Source organism: Schistocerca nitens, chromosome 1 (assembly GCF_023898315.1).
Source record: "Schistocerca nitens isolate TAMUIC-IGC-003100 chromosome 1, iqSchNite1.1, whole genome shotgun sequence".
Lineage (NCBI taxonomy): Eukaryota > Metazoa > Arthropoda > Insecta > Orthoptera > Acrididae > Schistocerca > Schistocerca nitens.
Genome location: NC_064614.1, coordinates 54,835,112 through 54,857,392, shown reverse-complemented (window position 1 = coordinate 54,857,392; position 22,281 = coordinate 54,835,112). Strand labels below are relative to the sequence as shown.

Below are 22,281 nucleotides of genomic sequence, written 5' to 3'. Positions count from 1 at the left end.
GCAAATGTTGGTGACAAATATATCAGTAAATTAGCCTACTATGCCTATTTTTATTCACTGCTTTCATATGGCATCATATTTTGGGGCAATTCATCATTAAGAGAGAGAAAGTATTCATTGCACAAAAGCGTGTAATCAGAATAATAGCTGGAGCCCACCTAAGATCACATTGAAGACATTTATTTAAGGAACTTGGGATATTTGCAGTACCTTCACAATACATATATTCACTTACAAAATTTGTCATTAATAACCCATCCCATTTCATTACAAAATGTCATATTCATGATCTATGGAACAAGGATTACTGTATGTATGCAAACATGATTTCATCTGGCCATCACCTGCATACTCCAAGCCTTTTAGGGTCAGTTCTAGGAGAGGAAATACATTCGTCATTGACAAGACTGACAAATGGTATACCATATCGATTCAAAGGCTGAAATATGAATATATATGGACACATGAAGTGCTCCTCCTTTTCAGCGCTACACAACAACTGGATTCAACGGCAACGGGACTGAGAGAGAACATCTCTAAGCTTCTGCAGAGGTAACCCCATCCCAACACTGCACCAGTTTTTACATAGTCTGACAGACTAGTGAGGGGCATGTTCCTGCCCTCCCTGCAACACAGGTGGCCCCGGCTCTGGTAATACGTCGAGCTTCCTGTGGACTAACACGCGTTCTCAAACTTTGAACTTTTTCTCACCTGTCGCCCCTGCGCCAGCTCCAGCTCCAGTCCAGCTACCGCTACCGTTGTCGGCACATCTCGGTGCCTCATCCGAGTCAGTCTTCTGCGATGCGCCAATCCGAACACACCCGCAACGTGTTGAGCTTCTGCAACCACACTCGACATATTACGGTGTCTCACCCGCGTTGGACTTCCGCGTCGCGACGGATCACGCTCAACCACAACATGTCACCTTCACGCTGCCTCCCAAACAGCAGTCGTTGCCAGATCCCCTGGAGGCACACTCTCCTGGAATACTAGAGCAACAACAGCTCGATGCAGGCAGTGCCCCGACAAACTCAACTGAACCTGTTATTCCAAACATTCTACGACAATTACTGACGCTGGCGCCGTTTAATCCCGACAGAGCAGCAACCTGGTTTAAAATTGTGGACGAAGTGTTCAACCATTACAAACTCGACGAGTCAACCACGCCCCCTCCTGCAACTGAACCTGCTGCGGCCACCGAACCTCGGACATCGCCACTGGCAATGAACTTTCCGCAGGGAATGCAACCGCACTACCCGTACTGTTACTTCCATACACGGTTTGGTGAGGCGGCACAGAACTGCAGACCACCCTGCTGCTACCCAAACGCCAATCGCAGGTAGGTCCAGGTGCCACCTCCTGTGCACAACATGACAGGCACCCCCCAGTGCTCCATTCTGTCCGGGAACGACCGGATAATTGCAGATGACTTTACATCAAAGACATTTCATCAGGATACCTTTTCCTTGTGGACACAGGCACTGATGTTTTGCTGCTGCCTACGTCCTTAGCGTTGTCGAACATCTGCCCTCATCATACTTCACTGCAAGCCATGAATTCAAATAAACTACAATGCTCAGGTTCAATTTCACATGTCGTCTCACTCTCCGCAAACTACAACCTCGAGTGGACTTTTTTAGTGTGCAAAATTGACGAACCTGTACTAGGCATTGACTTCTCGCGACATCACAAACTTTCACCGGACCTAGAGCCAAACACCGTGTTTCATCATCTGTCCAAGACTCACTTCCCCTGTGCTCCGTTGAGCAAACCTCGCCTCCCCCCCGCCCCCCTGTGACACAATGGTCTGGGATCATCTCATCCGTACATGCTCGTCTCTGTCTACGACATTACAAGAAACCACGCACAAGTGCCTTGTTTGAGCTCGAACATGTCGCACGCCTACGCAAGGAAAACTTCGAGCTCTCCCTCTGGCTCCACGAAACACAGCTCCAGCTCTCCGATGCAGCAAAGGAATTACAGACACTACAGAAAGGAAAAAGCAAGGTCAGTAAGTGCGTCGAATCTGCTTGCAATCCCAGCAATCAAGCCTCTGTGTGTTTACCTCCCGCTACCCCTTGCAACTGTGCTGTCAAGAATGCCAAAACGTGTACTGACAGATCCAAAGGGCCACACCCTCCTAACACAGCAGCGTTTGACACTTGGCCGGACACAAGTGCCATGCACGACGAGCGTCAAGTGTTCCCGAACTGACGGCTCCTACCCCACCCCTCGCGGACAACACCTCAAACTATGCAACTTCGGCTCCTGCACGCCACCATGCGGCCGCTGCTGACAACACAAACAGTGCACTTGTGCCAAGCGTTTCGCCCGCGACCGTGCTGCCACAGGCCGTGCCCTTGGACAATGGACTCACTAACGGCTCATGAACTTTACTGAGCTCACCCGACCATGGTGCCACTGTTTCGGGCCGGCGGCCATCTTCTCACATTGACTCCTGGGACACTTTGCTGCCTCGGCTCCTGTTAGATCCGCCGAGTGGCTCCAAACACCAGGACCACGCCTCGCCTGCCCCGCCTGCCACACATTGTAAACAAACTGCATTCCATGCCACCAGCAACATTTCCGTCGTCACCAATGGCATGGTTCACAAGCTTTGCCTCACGCCAGGTCCTCCGATCTCCAGTAAACCATGTCGACTTTGTCCTGAGTGCCTCTCCGACCTTAAAAATCAGATTTCTGAACTACTAAGCTCCGGCGTCATTGAACCCTCAGCCAGTAGTTGGTCTACGTCCAGACACATGACACCCAAGAAAGACGGGTCCTGGCGCATGTGCAGAGATTACCGTCGTACCGTCGACTAAACACACAAACAATTATGGACACCTACCCCATACCCAACATTACCAACTTTACCAGTTCCCTCGCAGGTGAGACCACGTTCTCTGTCATTGATTGCAAACGGGCCTACCACCAGATCCCCATGGCACCTGGAGACATCGAGAAGATAGCAATCACCACCCTGATTGGGTTATTTCAGTTTCGATTCATGCCCTTCGGTCTGAAAAACGCAACACAGACCTGGCAACACTTCACCAACAAAGTGCTATTCGACTTAAAATTCTTCTTTGCATATCTTGATGACATTCTTGTATTCAGCTCCTCCGTTGAGGACAACATTCGACATGTGCAAACTGTTATGAACACTCTCGTGGCAGCAGGCATCGAGACCAACCAAGACAAATTGCAGCTACATCAACCTGCTGTCACTTTTCTTGGTTTTCGGGTCTCTGCCGACGGGATTTCACTGCCCCCTGAGAAAGTACAAACAATACTAAACCAACCCACACCTTCGTCATTCAAAGAGCTCCGGCACTTTCTGGGGACTGTTAATTATTATCGCCGACATCTACCTCGAGCTGCAGAGATTCAGGCTCCACTGACGGATGCCTTGGCAGTCACCAAAACGTCTGGATCTCTTCCCGTCCCATGGACCCCTCCTATGAATGCCTCTTTCATTGCCCTCAAAAATCATCTTGCTGAGGCCCGCAACATCGCACATCCTCATCCCAATGCGCAACTTTTCATCACCACAGACGCGAGTGATACTGCCTTTGGCACTGTCCTTAGCCAGACAGTCGACGGCCAAACTTCGCCTCTGCAGTTCGTCTTGTGTAAGCTCACCAATGCATCTACATCTACATCTACATCCATACTCCGCAAGCCACCTGACGGTGTGTGGCGGAGGGTACCCTGAGTACCTCTATCGGTTCTCCCTTCTATTCCAGTCTCATATCGTTCGTGGAAAGAAGGATTGTCGGTATGCTTCTGTGTGGGCTCTAATCTCTCTGATTTTATCCTCATGGTCTCTTCGCGAGATATACATAGGAGGGAGCAATATACTGCTTGACTCTTCGGTGAAGGTATGTTCTCGAAACTTTAACAAAAGCCCATACCGAGCTACTGAGCGTCTCTCCCACAGAGTCTTCCACTGGAGTTTATCTATCATCTCCGTAATGCTTTCGCGATTACTAAATGATCCTGTAATGAAGCGCGCTGCTCTGTGTTGGATCTTCTCTATCTCTTCTATCAACCCTATCTGGTACGGATCCCACACCGCTGAGCGGTATTCAAGCAGTGGGCAAACAAGCGTACTGTAATCTACTTCCTTTGTTTTCGGATTGCATTTCCTTAGGATTCTTCCAATGAATCTCAGTCTGGCATCTGCTTTACCGACGATCAACTTTATATGATCATTCCATTTTAAATCACTCCTAATGCGTACTCCCAGATAATTTATGGAATTAACTGCTTCCAGTTGCTGACCTGCTATTTTGTAGCTAAATGATAAGGAATCTATCTTTCTATGTATTCGCAGCACATTACACTTGTCTACATTGAGATTCAATTGCCATTCCCTGCACCATGCGTCAATTCGCTGCAGATCCTCCTGCATTTCAGTACAATTTTCCATTGTTACAACCTCTCGATATACCACAGCATCATCTGCAAAAAGCCTCAGTGAACTTCCGATGTCATCCACAAGGTCATTTATGTATATTGTGAATAGCAACGGTCGTATGACACTCCCCTGCGCCACACCTGAAATCACTCTTACTTCGGAAGACTTCTCTCCATTGAGAATGACATGCTGCATTCTGTTATCTAGGAAGTCTTCAATCCAATCACACAATTGGTCTGATAGTCCATATGCTCTTACTTTGTTCATTAAACGACTGTGTGGAACTGTATCGAACGCCTTGCGGAAGTCAAGAAACACGGCATCTTCCTGTGAACCCGTGTCTATGGCCCTCTGAGTCTCGTGGACGAATAGCGCGAGCTGGGTTTCACACGACCGTCTTTTTCTAAACCCATGCTGATTCCTACAGAGTAGATTTCTAGTCTCCAGAAAAGTCATTATACTCGAACATAATACGTGTTCCAAAATTCTACAACTGATCGACATCTGTCTATAGTTCTGCACATTTGTTCGACGTCCCTTCTTGAAAACGGGGATGACCTGTGCCCTTTTCCAATCCTTTGGAATGCTACGCTCTTCTAGAGACCTATGGTACACCGCTGCAAGAAGGGGGGCAAGTTCCTTCACATACTCTGTGTAAAAGCAAACTGGTATCCCATCAAGTCCAGTGGCCTTTCCTCTTTTGAGCGATTTTAATTGTTTCTCTATCCCTCTGTCATCTATTTTGATACCTACCATTTTGTCATCTGTGCGACAATCTAGAGAAGGAGCTACAGTGCACTCTTCCTCTGTGAAACAGCTTTGGAAAAAGACATTTAGTATTTTGGCCTTTAGTCTGTCATCCTCTGTTTCAGTACCATTTTGGTCACAGAGTGTCTGGACATTTTGTTTTGATCCACCTACCGCTTTGACATAAGACCAAAATTTCTTAGGATTTTCTGCCAAGTCAGTACATAGAACTTTACTTGCGAATTCATTGAACGCCTCTCGCATAGCCCTCCTCACACTACATTTTGCTTCGCGTAATTTTTGTTTGTCTGCAAGGCTTAGGCTATGTTTATGTTTGTTATGCACAATGGAAATATTCTGCGTTTGACAGGGAGTTGCTCATGGTCTACGAAGCAATCAAGCATTTTAAGACTGACGTCGAGGGACACCCTTTCTATGTTTTAACAGATCAGAAACCTCTGCCTGCGGGCATTACAAACCCGCCAGCTGACCTGCCTCCTCGCCGCTGCAGATACATGGACTTTCTATCTCAGTTCACCACCAATGTCAGACACATAAAAGGTGCTGACAGTATAGTTGCTGATTTCCTTTCATGAATTGACACCGTCCATTCGCTGATAGACCTCTCTGAACTGCCTGACTTCCAACCCTCCAACGAGGAAACACAAAACCTGAATTCAGACTCTACTTCTTCGCTACACTTCGTCCGCACCACCTTGCCTTGCATTTCTGGTGAGATCTGGTGCGACAACAGCACAGGCACGTTACGCCCCCCCATCCCAACCACGCTTCGGCGAGCTGTCTTCAACGCATTGCATAATTTAGCCCAGCCCGGTGTTTGAGCGTCCGCCCGCCTCGTAGCAGAGCGCTTTGTGTGGAGAAATGTCAACAAGGACTGCCAGCAATGGGCACACTCCTGCACTGCGTGCCAATGCTGCAAAACACACAAGCACACTTCACCCCCCCCTCGGCACCTTTCCGATCCCTCCTGGGCGTTTCCAGCATATTCATATTGACATAGTCGGCCCTCTCTCCCTCTCTAACGGCTTCCATTATGTTCTCTCGTCTATCGACCGAACAACTCGCTGGGTCGAGGCTGTCCCCCTCCCCAGTATTACGGCAGAAAATGTTGCTCGAGCTTTCGTCGAGTCATGGGTATCGCATTTCAGATGTCCAGCTATCATCATGACTGACCAGGGAAGACAATTTGAGTTGGCCCTGTTCAACAAGATTTGTAACATTTGTGGCATGCGGCGCATCCATACCACAGCATATCACCTGCAAAGTAATGGGCTAGTCGAGTGCTGGCACCGCACTTTCAAGGCGGCTTTTCAATGCCATGAGTCTCTATGGACGGAGGCCCTTCCCCTTGTGCTACTCAGCATGTAACCTGCCCCTCACTTATCGACCTTAATGACAGTGAAACATTAAACCGCGTGTACCTAATGGAAATTTGGGAAAAGCAATCGTAACCGAAGTTAATCTGTCAGTAAAGAGGGAGGAAAGGGTTACATCTAAATGAAAGGAAAAATGCAAATGAAAATTTGCAGTGCAATAGATGGAAATAGGAGGATATGCATTTCCGGCGTTACAAGCATTCCTGCGGTCTATAAGGAAGACCTCAAAGGCACAATAGCCGAGTTCGTATATGGCTAGAACATTGTTCTCCCTGGAGAACTTGTGAGCTCCCCAACGACGCTGTCGAGCTGACCGTGGTCCGGCTCCCGCGGACCATTCTTGCCGATGCTATAGTCATCCCCCCCCCCCTTGGCCTCTCAAGAGTACACCGTACTGCAGGGGGGGGGGGGGGGCTATGTGGCATCGATGAAGGCGACACCATCATCACTGCATCCATCTTTGAACTAAGTTACGATTGTCTTTGGACTCTGAACCAGGTCTTTTGGCTGTTCCGCCACGTTCAGTTCTTTGTGAGCCTTGCTTGTGTTCAGGTGAATAAATGAATTACTGCAAAATGGGTGTAGTTTGGTGTAATCGACTCGAACTTCCTCCTCACTCCTATTTTTCTCAGAAATTTGAACTTTTTGCTCCATTTTACATTGTCAAATGCTTTTTCCAGGTTAACAAATCCTATGAACATGTCTTGATTTTTCTTTAGTTTTGCTTCCATTATCAGCCACAATGCCAGAATTGTTTCTCTGGTGCCTTTACCTTTCCTAATGCCCAAAAGATGGTCATCTAACAAATCCTCTTTTTTTCCATTCTTCTGTGTATAATTCTTGTCAGCAACTTGGCTACATGAACTATTAAGCTGATTGTGTGATAATTCTTGCAGTTTTCAGCTCTTGCAGTCATCAGAATTGTGTGGATTATACTTTTCTGTAAGTCAGATAGCCGGTCACCAGACTCATACATTCTACATGCCAACATGAATAGCCTTTTTGTTGCCACTTCCCCCAATTATTTTGGAAATTCTGATGGAATGTTATCTATCCATTGTGCCTCATTTGATCTAAGTCCTCAAAAGCTCTCTTAAATTCTTATTCTAATGCTGGATTCCCTGTCTCTTTTAAATCGACTCCTACTTCTTTTTCTATCATATCAGACAAATCTTCCCCCTTCAATGTACTCTTTCCACCTATCTGCTCTCTCCTCTGCATTTAACATTGGAATTCCTGTTACAGTCTTAACGTTACCACCCTTGCTTTTAATTTCACCGAAGGTTGTTTTGACTTTCCTATACACTTAGTCAATGCTTCATACAATCATATCTTTTTTATTTCTTCGCATGTTTCATGCAGCCATTTCATCTTAGCTTCACTGCACTTCCTATTTATTTCATTCCTCGGTGACTTATATTTCTGTATGTTTGAATGTTCCTGAACATTTTAGTACTTTCTTCTCTCATCGACCAATAGAAGTATACCCTCTGTTACCCATGGTTACACTGACAAGGAGAAGGGACAGGATCATAGGACATCCATTAATACATCAGGATATGACTTCCTTGGTACTAGAGGGAGCTGTAAAGGGCAAAAACTTTAGTGGAAGACAGAGAAAGGAACAAATCCAGCAAATAATTGAGGATGTAGGTTGCAGTTGTTATTACTATGAGTTGAAGAGTTTGGCACAGGAGTGGAATTCATGGTGGGCTGCATCAAACCATTCAGGAGATTGAGGAGTCAATAAATAAATAAATAAATAAATAAATATAATAATAATAATAATGCCTTTTCTCTGAGTGGGATTTCTTACAAAAGCTGCAGCAGCATATCCTTAAGGAACTGCAGATACCTGTGGGTGTTTAGAGTCCAATCAATAAAACAGAGGCCAATAATGAAATTCTTGAGAACACTGACAGCCACTTCTCTCAACTAGGGCTTGATGGTGTTTTCTTCCCCAGTATATCGATTATGTTGATATCAAAATGGAGGTGGCACAAAAGAAGAAGTCTGATTGCACTGGTGGGGAGGGGAGGGGAGGGGGAGGTGGGGGCAAGGGTTGGCTGTGTGAATGGAATAACATTTTTTATGTGAGGAAATAGTGCATCAGTTGCATTAAAAACAATTTTTAACACAATTAGTATTCTGTTTCTTTGCCATTCTTCAAAAACAGTTGCTAAAAATGATGAACAAAAATCTAAATGATAAGACTGGTCTTTGCAGCAGGTGGAGACATGCGACAGGAAATGCTGACATAATCAGCGCTACCAACAGAAACTGCAATATTTAGCTCCACCACGGAATTTTCCTACATCAGTGTGAAAAAATATTTATTTTGACACGTAGTGAATGAAAAATTAAGAAAATAAGTTACGTGAGCCTAACTGGAATGAAATATTGCAGGAAAAAGCACTGTGTACACAGTTCTTATTTAAGAACACAACAGTCGACCCAAAAAGTATTGCAATATGAGCTTTTCATCCGCACAAAGTCCCATTATTAACTTACAAATTTGCAAATTGTTTGAGTTCTTGCTCTTAGGGGGACAGGCAGGCTGCTAGCTTGTTGATGTATAGAATATTTAATAATAAATCAATACCTGAATGTACAACTCTAAAATTGGCAGTATATTTACAATGTGCAGTTGATATTTTTAAGGGCTGATACGTTGATATTTTTTCCTTCAATGTCTCAAGCCTTTTTGTTGATATATTGAGAACTGATAATGATATATTTTTTAAATACTGATATATCAGAGTCCCGATATTTTTAAAAATATCAGTAGTCCTCCTCACACGACTGAAATGGATTTTTAACAGATCAGTAGTGCACAGTTTATAAACACTGTTTCATCCAAAACAAAAACTTTCTTAGAAATGCTGTATATCCTGAAGCTGTTGATGGAGCAAAATATTGAAAGGAAGCAATGCACTGGAATGTAGTATTCAGAGAACACTGGTTTGGCTGATCCAAATAACATACTCAAGTGCCCCAAGGCAACATATGGATTATGTGTTACTACTACGAAAATGTTAGTAACCTTTCTCAAATATCAATAGTTGTTCTTTTTCAGTGGTGTGTTTATGTTTCACACTTTCAATTTCTCGAATTTTTTAAAAATAAAGTTTGCAAAGACTTATGAGCATGTGGCAAGATCAGGATATCTTTCTGCATATGACCATCCCGCTGCTCTAACAATTTGACTCTGTTTGCTACAACCAGAGGCTATATTCACTTATCTGATTGGCACATACAGGGTGAGGCAGTGAAACGGCACGATTTCGATAGTGGTTGTCGGGCGCGGAGGGGGGTTGCGAGAGTGGGGGAAGTGACCTTGGGCGTCTAGAGTGGTGGAAGTTTCAGTAGCCATGGAGCGTTGGTCGAGTGCGCAACGTGCATATGCCGTAAAGGCATATTACAAAAACGCGGATAGTGTGGTTGGTGCTCAACGCGCCTTTCGTCGTGAATTCAACCTGCCGCCACGGGCTCCCGTGCCATCAAGGAAAGCCATTCTCCTTTGGGTTAAAACCTTTGAAGCTACTGCTAGCACAACAAAGAAAAGAGGCGGCAGCACAAAAACAATCCGGACACCCGAGAACATTAATCGTGTGCGCGAAGCGTTGGGACGAAGTCCGCGAAAATCCGCGAGACGGCACAGCGCAGAACTTGGTCTCAGCAATCGATCAGTAAGACGGATTTTGAAGAGTGACCTTCACTATCATCCATACAAAATTCAGGTAGTGCAAGCCCTTAAACCTAATGACTACAATAACCGTATACGCTTTTGCCAGTCAATGCTTAACGTTATTGAACGAAATGAAGGAAGAGTGCATAACTTATGGATGAGTGATGAAGCCCACTTTCATCTTAGTGGGTATGTAAATAAGCAAAACTTCAGATATTGGTCCTCAGATAACCCGCACGAACTTCATGAAAAACCTCTCCATTCTGAAAAAGTAACAGTCTGGTGCGCAATGTCATCTCGTGGAATCGTGGGGCCCTATTTTTTTGAAGATGAAGATGGCAACACAGTGACGGTAAACGCTGGACGTTATGCTGACATGTTGACCATTTTTGGTCTGCCTGGAATTGATCGACATGATCCAGATGCTGAAACACTCTTCCAGCAAGATGGTGCAACAAGCCATACTGCTAATGTCTCAATGGAATTGCTCAGACTTGCATTTCCAGGACGTCTAATCAGCAGGAATGGCGATTTCCCCTGGCCTGCCCGTTCACCAGATCTGACGGCACCAGACTTTTTTCTTTGACGCTACCTCAAGTGCAAAGTCTTCCAGGAAAATCCACCAAGAACAAAAGAAGACCTGAAGGAGCGAATTCGACAGGAAATTAACAACATTCCAGTACAGATGCTACGAAACGTCATGGGACAATTTCATCTCAGGCTTAGACAATGTGTGCAAAACCAAGGACGACACCTCACTGACACCATATTTAAAAAATGATTGTTTTTAAGTTAAATCTTTAATTTCCACTCTTGTACTTGAGATCCATGTTCAACTATTATGATTTTACTTGTAAATAAATCTTTGGTGGTTTTACAAAATCGTGCCATTTCACTGCCTCACCCTGTACATTGTGAAGGGCTTAATAGCTTCATGAGCAAGGTGTCTGATTGTTACAATAGCAGATCACAGGGCAATTTCCACACTATTTCATCAAAGTCCTATTTCAAGGTTCTTTCTAATGCTATATAAAAATATATATTTCTATTAAAAAAAGTTACTGTCTTAAATTAGCTAGGTACATATGGGTCTCAAGTGCACAGTTAAACACACAACCATGACTAAGTTATGTGTTCACTTACATTTGGTACAGTAGGGGAAATGTTTGCAGGACCTCTTATTCTGACGGCAGAACAGTGGACTGGGGTGCTATTACCTTGTTCCATACCTGTTACATAACTGAAGTTCTCTTCAAAGGCTCTTTCCAAGGCCAAAGAAAAAAATACACAGTTACAACAACAAACTGGTATCATAATACGGCAACTATTAAAAATTACTTGCTCACCACAGAAAATTTGCCACACTGTCTGCTGCAGCTTAAGAAAAACTGCATTGCAATATATTTACTCCCTTTAGATATATTTTTGGTGGCCTGTCTTAGCTGCCCCATCTTGAATATTATTTCAAGTGCACAGCTGCTCATGCTGTTCAACAAACTAATTACTTACCTGGGATATGAACACTCTTTGGTAACAATCCAGTTGACTTCACTTCAACTCGACTTCTCACATCTATTAATGTAACTTCCTTTTTTTTTATGAGGTCAAGTAACTCCTCATAGCTTAACTTCTTATCATCAGGTACATCAGTAGACATATTACAAATTAAAACATTGGGAACATTTTTCTTCAGTGTCTGATCTGGAAAAACAGTGTTGTGTTAGCATAAATTTTATAGTTGCTGTAACTACAAATCATTCCACATACAAGGACTATGAGAAAGAAAATTTCAGTTTTTTTACAATATGGGAAGTAGTTGGAGAATGGAACAGTCACTATACTAACTCATGCAGTAGGTTAGCATACCTAAAGCTGTGATAATGAGAAAGCCACTTTGGTTCTTGCATACTTAAAGCTGTAATAGCGAGAAGGCCACTTTGGTTCTTGTTTGCATACAGTAACAATTCAAAATGAATACTGCAACTGAAAACCCTCTGAAATGAGTGATCTATTCTGTAAAATGGTTTTTAGTGGCAAAAAACTTCAATGTTGTTGATGTTCATCTTGGAATTTCTGGTGCATATTTACTAAACATCATGAATGATGGTGTGCATCAATGGTGTTGTTTATTTAAGTGTAGAATCAAGAATGTTTATATTGATGACAAAAGTGCCCATCTGCTGCAGTCAGCAACAAGCTGTATAGGAAATCTGCAAAAAAATGTGTTTCATATTTCAATTGACAGACACATTTCTGCAGATTTATTGAGTGTTTTGCAAGAGATCATAACTAAACAATAAGGTTACCACAAGTTCTGTGCTTGTTAGGTTTCAAAATTAGTTTCTGTGAAGCACAAAACTCAATGGATAACAGCTCCTGTGCATCTTCTTTTGCTTTATAATGCCAAAGAAGTAGGTCCATTGAACAGAATCACAACCAGTGACGAGATTTGTTTCCATCACTAAAGCACAGTGGGACAGAGGGAGAGGGGGGAAGGGGTTGGGGGGGGGGGAGACAGAGGACATCAAAGCATGCTGAACTGTCAGCCAGAAATATTATGGTGAGCTAAATGAATCTGGATATGAATTATATGGAACACGAAAGAACAATCAAGTTTGAGACCTAGTGTGAAATATTAAGAGAACTGAGAAGATATTCAAAGTGATGCGGTCTCTTGACTAACAGCGTTTTTTTAGAATTGTTGAGTCATTTCAAATGGGATATTTTTGTACATACATCCTTCAGCTCAGACTTGGCTCCTAGTGATTACTATCTCACCGTTGCACATGAAAGAATGGCTTGGCTCTCTATTATGTGACTCTGTTGAACAGTTTGCAGATGCTGGCATGGCTGGCTGAAATCTTTGGCAATAATATTTGATGAAGAGGGGATTAGTCAGCTTGTCAGGATATATGATAAGGTTTAAATCAGAAGGATGATCATGAAGAGAAGTCAAATAGAGGTGTAGTTTTACGGTTTTCCTGACAAATTTGCTTCAATTATTCTGTGATTTTATTTAGAGTCTAATGGATGTTACTTTCAGGATAGCCCCAGTACTTCCTACTCTTGCTGTCAGCATAATATAATGAAACTGAAGTATGAGTTGCATGTGGTGATCTACATTGCTGGCCATTACAACTACGGTACCAGTAAGGATAGCAAATAGTGAAATTTTACTTATTGTGAGTACCAAGTACAGTAGAAACAGTAAAAGATTAAAAATGTAGGTGATTTGGGGATATAATGGGTGTAACATTTAGTATAGAGAGTTGCCACCTCTAACAGCAATAATGGTAGCATGCCAGTCTCTCAGAAACTCATAGCCAGATTTATTTTTTTCACTAATGAGAGATCTGGAGATCATGAAAGCCACAGCAACATTCTAACACCCCCTGTATCAAGGAACGTCAGGACAATGTGGGCAACAGAAGTGGCCGATACCAGAAATATTTTTCGAATTTTGGACAGGTCAGTATTATCTTAGCTGTTTTTCTGAGGGGGGTCTCACATAATTTTATACACAATGTGTTGTGTTGCAAAATAGAATCTATGAAGGGGAATTACTTTGTTTCAGTGTCACAGTCGATACGTGCTGGCTCTGAATGTACATTTGAAATTGCTTTGTTTTTAGAAACATTTGGAATTACAAGATGTTTGACACACTTAAAAGTTTCTGTAATTGGCTGTGCAGTCTAGTGCTGTTTATTATATTTATTTCTGGATTCATTTATAAAGTAGTAGTGTGGACTAACAGAGGTTTGTTTTCTGGGAGGAGTTGTAGAGCCTTTGGAGCATTGTTGTTGCCATGGAGTGGAGTAGTAGTACGTATGCCTCTGATGTGATCGGACATATTTTTATAGTTTGAATGAAGAAGGTAATTTTGGCTTTGTTAATGTGAAAATTCAAAAGACAATGTGATATAGTAAAATGTGATGCAATAAATAACTGAAAAAACAAAAATTCTTAACAGATATTGTTCAATTTATTTAGATTATTTGGACCATGAGAACCTAAAATGTGAAAGTTTCAGCTTCAAGAATCAGACACCTGGACATGAAGAACTGGAGAGAACTGCATGAGAAAAGATAAGTAAAATTTTTATTGTAAATCTTACTCCTCTTGAATCTTATAAAAGACTTCACCATTGTAGACAGTAGTGACAACAAAGGAAGGAGGGGTAGGTTACATACTGTATGCAGAACAGGAACTTGTCTGAAAACTGATGTGATGCCACTTCTCTGTCCCATGTTGTCACTGTGTAAACCATTGTCAGTATGCCTCTTCTCTACTGCCACATCAAGTAACTCCACAGCAATGGTCACCAACTGACAGTCCAGTATGGTCTAGATCTCACCACACTGCCTGTGTGGATACTTGTCCTGCTGGAAACAAGCAAACTGACACAGAGCAGGTAACGATGCGGCCACTGGGGAAGTTTTATAAGTGCTGGTAGACTTTTCTCCTTCTTAAAAATCACAATCTTCTGGCAAATAACAAACATTCAAAGGTGATTTCTGAATGAAAAAACCATAAGTTGCTAATCCTTACATACAGAATGTAAATGGCATTATTCCTATCTGTTTTGTGCAGCTGTGCTGAAATGCTAATCATTTGCATATCCAAGCATATAATGCATTTTATGCCAATTTAACTATGTTGCACATTGATTTTGTAGTGCTGCAAGTTTAATGGCAAACAGTGTGTGACGAAGCAAGCTGGGATAATTTTAATTCCCCTCTTGTCTTGCCATATGCCTCCTGAAATTAGTTCTGTTCATTTTGACTTAATTAATGTTAACATACGTGAGTATAATCTGTATTTTCATAAAAGAGAGAGATTGGCCCTTAGTTTTAAAGTAAATAACACCAGAGCTAATTTTGTGCTTAGTTTTATGTATGTAATTGATTTTCTAATTTATTTTGACTATTACTTGTTAGTATCTTTCATCACAGGGAGAAATCAGTAGGCCTAATTGTTTTGTAACTTAAATTTTATTGTTGACATACAAACATATCAATTCTGTAATAATTATAAACATTTGGAAGAAGAAGTACTAGTAATCTTAAAGTATTTATGTAGATCTATTCAAAAACATGTTAACGAAACAAGCTCTTAATTAATTCCAAGGTAATTAACAGTTTTGTGTTAAGTATTGTTTGCATAAAGATATTAGTTAATTTCATGATTTAAACAAATAATTCAGCCTAACTTTTGCAGTAGAAGAAACTGGTAAAGAGAGACAATTTTTCGATGACTTCAGTTAATTTAATGAGTTAAGTTTTAATTGTAATGGCTCTGAGCACTATGGGACTTAACATCTGAGGTCATCAGTCCCCTAGAACTGAGAACTACTTAAACCTAAGACAGCTGTTGATCAGGTATTAACAGATTTAGGCAAAGATAACTGTGAGGTGGTGGTAGCAGAGCTAGGATTATCTGATCACTCAGCTCAAATCATTAATATAAAAGTGGCTCCAGAAGAAACAAAGAAAATGCATATTTACAGACGAATTTTTTCTAAAAAAAATAGACATGAGTTTGCCAAACAGATAGCAGGACAAACATGGGACTCAGTATACTCAGAAGTAGGTGCAAATGAACAATTCAAAAATTTCATGACATTGTTTAAATTAAATTTTGAAGAAACATTTCCTAAAGTATTATGTCCATTATCAACAGCAGGAAAAAGCAAGTGGGTCACAAAAGGAATCAAAAAATCATCTGAAACACTAAAGTACCCGAGCTTCATCAAACACAGCCAAACTAATCCTGCTTTCTCACTCTTTTATAAACGATATAGGAAAACATATAGGAAAATACTGCTTGCAGCAAAAAGAGCTCATAACTCCAAAATAGTGCACTCTGCTGAAAACAAAAATAAGGCAGTATGGAAGATTGTGAAGCAGGAAACTGGTACCAGGAAAATAAATCTGTCAAACTTGAAAATCAAAGAGGAAGGGACTCTAATAAAAGACCCAATATATTTGGCAAACTATATAAATAATTGTTTTAGTAGCATAGGAATAAAATTACAGGAAAATTTTCTAACAGCCCCTCAGGTCAAAAAGCCAAACAATGGTGTATCACACTCAATGGTGTTATTCCCTACAACACAGGAAGAAGTCTATAAAGCAGTCAGCAAACTGAGAAACAAAAACTCAGCTGGTCTGGATGAAGTCCCCATTTTTATAATTAAGGACTGTATCAAGAGCCTACTTCCACCTTTAGTTGATATGATAAATCAATCTTTCAAGCAAGGCTACTTTCCAGACTATTTAAAATATGCGAAATTACTACCTCTCTTCAAAAAAGGTGATGCAGGAATAATTGAAAATTATAGGCCAATTTCTCTACTATCATGCTTTGCAAAAATATTAGAAACTATTATGAAAGATAGGCTAATGAATTACTTAAATAAATACAACTTACTGTCTGTTGGCCAGTTTGGATTTCGATCAGGGAAAAGCACAGAATCAGCAACAGCACACCTCACAAAACACATTCTAGAAGCATTAGATAAAGGGAACTACACAACAGGTATATTTCTTGATCTAACTAAAGCGTTTCATACAGTAGACCACAACATATTGTTAAATAAGTTAGATGAACTTGGAATAAGGGGACTTGTGAACAAATGGTTCCAGTCATATCTAAAAAATAGAAGACAGATAACTGAAATCTCACATATTTCAAGTTGCTCAAACTATATTGTAAAGTATACTTCAGACCCAAATTATGTAAATATAGGTGTCCCACAGGGTAGTGTCCTTGGCCCAATACTATTCCTCATTTACATAAACGACTTCCCACAGAGCATCAAGCATGGACAAACAATATTGTTTGCAGATGACTCAAATGTTCTAATCGGTGATAAATCACCAGATGCACTAAAAGAAAAAGCCAAACAAACACTAAACAGTGTACGTGAGTGGGCATCCAATAATAAACTAACACTAAATCTTAAAAAAACAAATGCTGTTAACTTCTATGTCTGCAAAAAACCACACTATAACAACTTTAAGTTAAACAATGAAACTATAGAATGTGTAGACTACACAAAATTTCTTGGTATGCATGTTGACAGTCAGTTAAAGTGGGAAGAACATATTAAAATACTTAGTAACAGAATCGCTACAGCATGCTATGCTCTGAGAATTCTGACTGCAGTTTGTGATACTACATGTGTCAGATCTGTATATTTTTCTTATATCCACTCTGTTATCACCTATGGAATAATATTTTGGGGAGTCAACAGTAAAAATATTCAAATAGTTTTCAAATTACAGAAAAGAGCAATTCGTATAATAACCAAGAGTGGCAGTAGGGCTCACTGCCTTGAACATTTCCAAAAGCTGGAAATCCTAACTGTCCCCTGTGAATACATTTTTCAAAGTGTTATGTATGTAAAAAAAAATATTGACTGCTATATGAAAAATTCTTTAGTACACAGCTATGAAACTAGAAACCAATACAATCTGCATCTAGAGAGGAAAAATAAAGTTAAAACTCAGCAGAGCTTGTTGTACAATGCTGTTAAATTATATACTAAATTACCCCAAAAAATAAAAGATATTGACACAATCGGACAGTTCAAAACAAAACTAAATTTTTTTTAATTAAATAAAAGTTATTACGCAGTAATGGACTATCTGAATTAAAACATGTAGTGTAATTAAAGTAGCCTGCATTGTAATACATGAGGAAATCAAAAATTGTACAGTACTATAAGAAAATTACAAATTACACAAGGATATAAAACTAATTTAAGATACCTCAAAAATGTGTGTAAATACATATTTTATGTGTATAATTGTAGGTATATTGTATTGTATATGATTTTGCTGACGAAATCCACACAATGTAAATTGTTACATGGATTAATAAAGAAATCAATCAATCAATCAAACCTAAGGACGTCACACACATCCATGCCCAAGGCAGGATTCGAACCTGCGGCCCTAGCGGTTGTGCGGTTCCAGACTGAAGCGCCTAGAACTGCTCGGCCACTGTGGCCGGCTTTAATTGTAATTTCTGTAAATTTAACTTCATACAATGTCTAGTTTCAGCACCTATTATTTTGATGATATATAAGGGCCCAATTTTTGGACATGAGACAGCCAGTCCACAGCTGAGTTTCTGACAAGTAACCTGTGCTGGTTAGAACAACAATAACAATTTAACTGTGAAATAAGTGTTAAACAATTAAGCCGCGTGTAAAAACCAATGACAGTGACTGCTCCATATGTACCTGATTATTCTTCGAGAACTGTGGACTTTGTGGTTATGTTTTTACTGCTCAAAGATGTTCAACAGTAAACTATTGTAGCAGTATGTGGATTGGTTGGTTGGTTGTGTGGGGGAAGAGACCAAACAGCGAGGTTATCGGTCTCATAGGGTTAGGGAAGGATGGGGAAGGAAGTCGGCCGTGCCCTTTCAAAGGAACCATCCCGGCATTTGCCTGGAGCGATTTAGGGAAATCACCAGTATGTGGAGTTCCACCTGCTAACTATTAATGAGGCTTATCGAAGGTTACATAATAGTGCACTGGCCATATGACTATGTATTATTAGGGGGCTGTGAACAGTGAAATTAAAGCACTGTAAAACATAACTGTGCATATGTCTGCTACATCATTTAAAGTAGTCAGTGTCGGAACCCCCAGACCCCATTTTTCAGCGAGTATAGCAATGCAGTACAGCGACACCAAGGACAACAATCAACAAATGAAGGGATAAATAAAAGCAGGTGGAACAGCCACAAGTGTACTAGGAAAAACTGAGATCTTATGGAATACCGATGGAACAATAATATTACAAGACCACATCATATGTGGACAGTCAGACGAACGTATCACCAAAAACTTGACGTTAGGTTTTTCAACATGTGTCCTCACCATAATCAGCTCCCCGTTGCATCAAAATGGTATATCTCTCTCTCTCTTTTCCTTGTGAGAATAAGGTACTGCATTTCTCCAAGTTATGAGCTTATTTTAGGGACAGATAGACATATTGGCACTTACGTTCTTCTATCTTGAGAAAGTGCATCTTAGTTTTCGGATCAGCAAAATGTATTGGCACTTATGTTCTTCTGGCTGCTTACTTTGTGAAGAAAATTTGGAAATATGTTTTAATGTAGCAGAGACCATTATCTGCTTGTATTGCATAATATAATTTTGCTGCATTTGTGTGCTATTTTATCATGTGCTGAAAGAGAAGCATATGTTGTCTAGCAGCTAAATAACAAAGCTTGTGACATCAAGTGGAAATGTTGCATCACGTCTAGCTGCTGAGTCATTCATTTGTCCATCAATTCTCAAAACACTTTTTGTATGAGGTTTCAAATTATAGCATTTCCCCTGCAAGAATCAGTAAGTGGAAAAATGATAAACTGAACAGTAAGTGCCCTTTGTAAGCATCGTCAGTGTAGTCACATTGCCTTCATTGTCACATCACATTTTGTTTAGTTTTGTGAAGTATTCACTGTGAAGAGGTTAATGTTAGTGTGTGCACTCTGTTAGATAAAAATGACTTCACAAGGAAGGAGAATGGTTGAGCTAGTGATGCAAAAGTACTGCAATGAAAGGAACTCAACATCCGATGAAGGTAAGACAAATTACTATTGATTTTATCTATGAGATAGTCATCCACAGAGGTATAGATCATTAGTTTGGTTGACTTGGTTCCTATTCATTGTTTATATATTTTAGAAATTACAGAAGCAGAAGAAAAGAATGGTGAAACCTTGTCTGTAATACAAAATAGTTTCGATGTGGAATGACTACCAGAGTTAAGTGAAGAAGAGTGTAATGAATTCAAAGTGCTTAGTTTGGGTTCATCAGGTAATTACATACCCAAAAGCAACATAGATTTTTTATCATCATCAACATCACCATCTCTAAGGCCAATAAAAAGGAGAACTGCACTTCAACTGAAAACACAACACTCTTTATAAAATTTAAGTAAGTAAAATGATAATCCATTTCCACTGTGGGTCTTGTTTAACATTTCAAACACTAAGTTCCCAGTCATGAATTATTTGAATGTGTAATTAAAGGGTAACACAAGATATATTGAATTTAATCAATGAAAGGGGAAAATATAAAAATGCAATAAATGAAGCAGGTGAAAGGGAATACAAACATCTAAAAATGAAACTGATAAGAACTGCAAAATGGCTAAGCAGGAATGACTAGAGTACAAAAGGATGTAGAAGCATATATCACTAGGGGAATGATAGATACTGCCTACAGGAAAATTAAAGAGACCTTTGGAGGAATGACAGCTACCTGTATGAATATCAAGTAGAGATGAGCAAAACTGTTCTTTTCAGAGATCTGATCAGAACAGGTCAGTCACTGAAATGACCTAGCTCTTTTTCATGACTCAGCACTCACCATTCACTCACAAAAATTAGTAAAGGGAAGGTACAATGCCTTTTTAATTCAGGTCATGAAACCTCTATTTTTATCTGATTTGGTCCTATTGTGAAAGAACATTTAAATAGGAATAATATTTTTCTGCTATGCCCCTAGTAATTTTCGGATACAAGAGTTTTAAATTTCGTCTACTATAAAAATTATAAATATTACAACAAAATCCTAAATATTTTTCATCAAGTAGAAAATTTTTAAGAATGATCCTTGTTATATTTTGACACTTTTATTGGAAAAAATATAAAAATTATAACTACTGTAATTGAAGTGTATCTGCAGTTATCATTTGCAGTCAGTATTACGATATAAAATTTGACCCACTTTAGTCAACGTGAGTCTCTCTCTCTCTCTCTTCTCTTATTGCACATTTGTCCTGCTTTTGAAAATATTCAGCACAGGCCACTGATGCTGCTGTGATACACAATACTTTTAGAACCAGTTGATACAGCACTGGCCACAGCAATTTTCTTGTTTCCCACCAGTTTAAGAGACTGCTGTTTCTAGGCAAATTTCCCTCCACTAAATATTTGTCCAGTTTGACAATTGCCACACACTTCCTTGGTTGTGACTTGCTTGAAGCTGACTAATACTTTCATTGAACTCCACCCAGATTGGAGAAGTCTCAGGTGTCACAGTGGTAACAGATTGAGAAATGAGCTCTGTAGGCAACAGCGAAATATCGGCACCTGTGTCCACTAGGAAAAGGTATCGCAACGAAATGCCCTTAATGTAAAGTTGTCCACAATTATCCAGTCATTCCCGGACAGAATGGAGCACTGGGGGGTGCCTGTCATGTTGTGCGCAGGAGGTGGCACCCGGACCTACTTGGGACTGGCGTTTGGGAAGTAGCAGTTCCAAGCCGCCTCACCAAACCGTGTGTGGAGTATGGGTAGTGCAGTTGCATTTCCTGCGGAAAGTTCATTGCCAGTGGCGGTGTCCGAGGTTCAGTGGCCGCAGCGGGTTCGGTTGCAGGAGGGGGCATGACCGTGTGCAGAGCTAGTGATTTCCCAGTTGCTTGTTTACTGCTTTCCGGAGCGAGCGGAACAGTCGGCACAGTACGGCCCCAGCCTGTCCGGCCGATGAGCCTGAACCTCAGACTTGTCAGGTAGGCAGTGGCTGGTGAAATAGAGCAGTGATGCATCATGTAGCTTGTCAGCAATTGTCATTCTTTGCTCGGCAGGTTCAGGAGACCTTTGAGTCAGAACAAAGCGGATGTGAGGAGATAGTTTATCTGACCAGATGGCGAGGAGAGCTGTGTCAGAGAATAGATCGGCGCTGACCAGGGCATGTAGTCGTCTCCAGAGCTGGGAAGGTTTGTCATTGCCTAGTTGCTTGAAATGGAGCACTTGCCATATTGCTGCCTCAGGTGAGCGTGCAAGCCGACATACAACTGTCTTTTTGGCTAGAGTGTACCAGGTAGATGAGTCCGGGACGTCGACCAGGTCAGAAATCAAGTCCTCCTGGTCATGCAAGTGGGTGATGAGGCACAGAAACCTGGTTGACTTGTTGAGTTTGTAATGGTCGACGGAATGTGTGAATGTTCACTGTTCATAGTCACTCCACTCAAAATGGTGAGCGGATAAGGTGAATGTCA

At 41.0% G+C, this 22,281-nt stretch overlaps 1 protein-coding gene across 1 annotated transcript in view; it reads right to left on the bottom strand.

The window, feature by feature from the left end:
• The window catches only part of LOC126241126 (rhodanese domain-containing protein CG4456-like), a 178,867-nt gene that overhangs the window by 89,736 nt on the left and 66,850 nt on the right, over positions 1–22,281 (bottom strand). The window contains exon 2 of the mRNA XM_049947979.1: positions 11,765–11,956. Coding sequence (XP_049803936.1) covers positions 11,765–11,912 — 148 coding nt within the window. The 5' untranslated portion in view covers positions 11,913–11,956. The remainder of the gene's footprint in view (positions 1–11,764; positions 11,957–22,281) is intronic.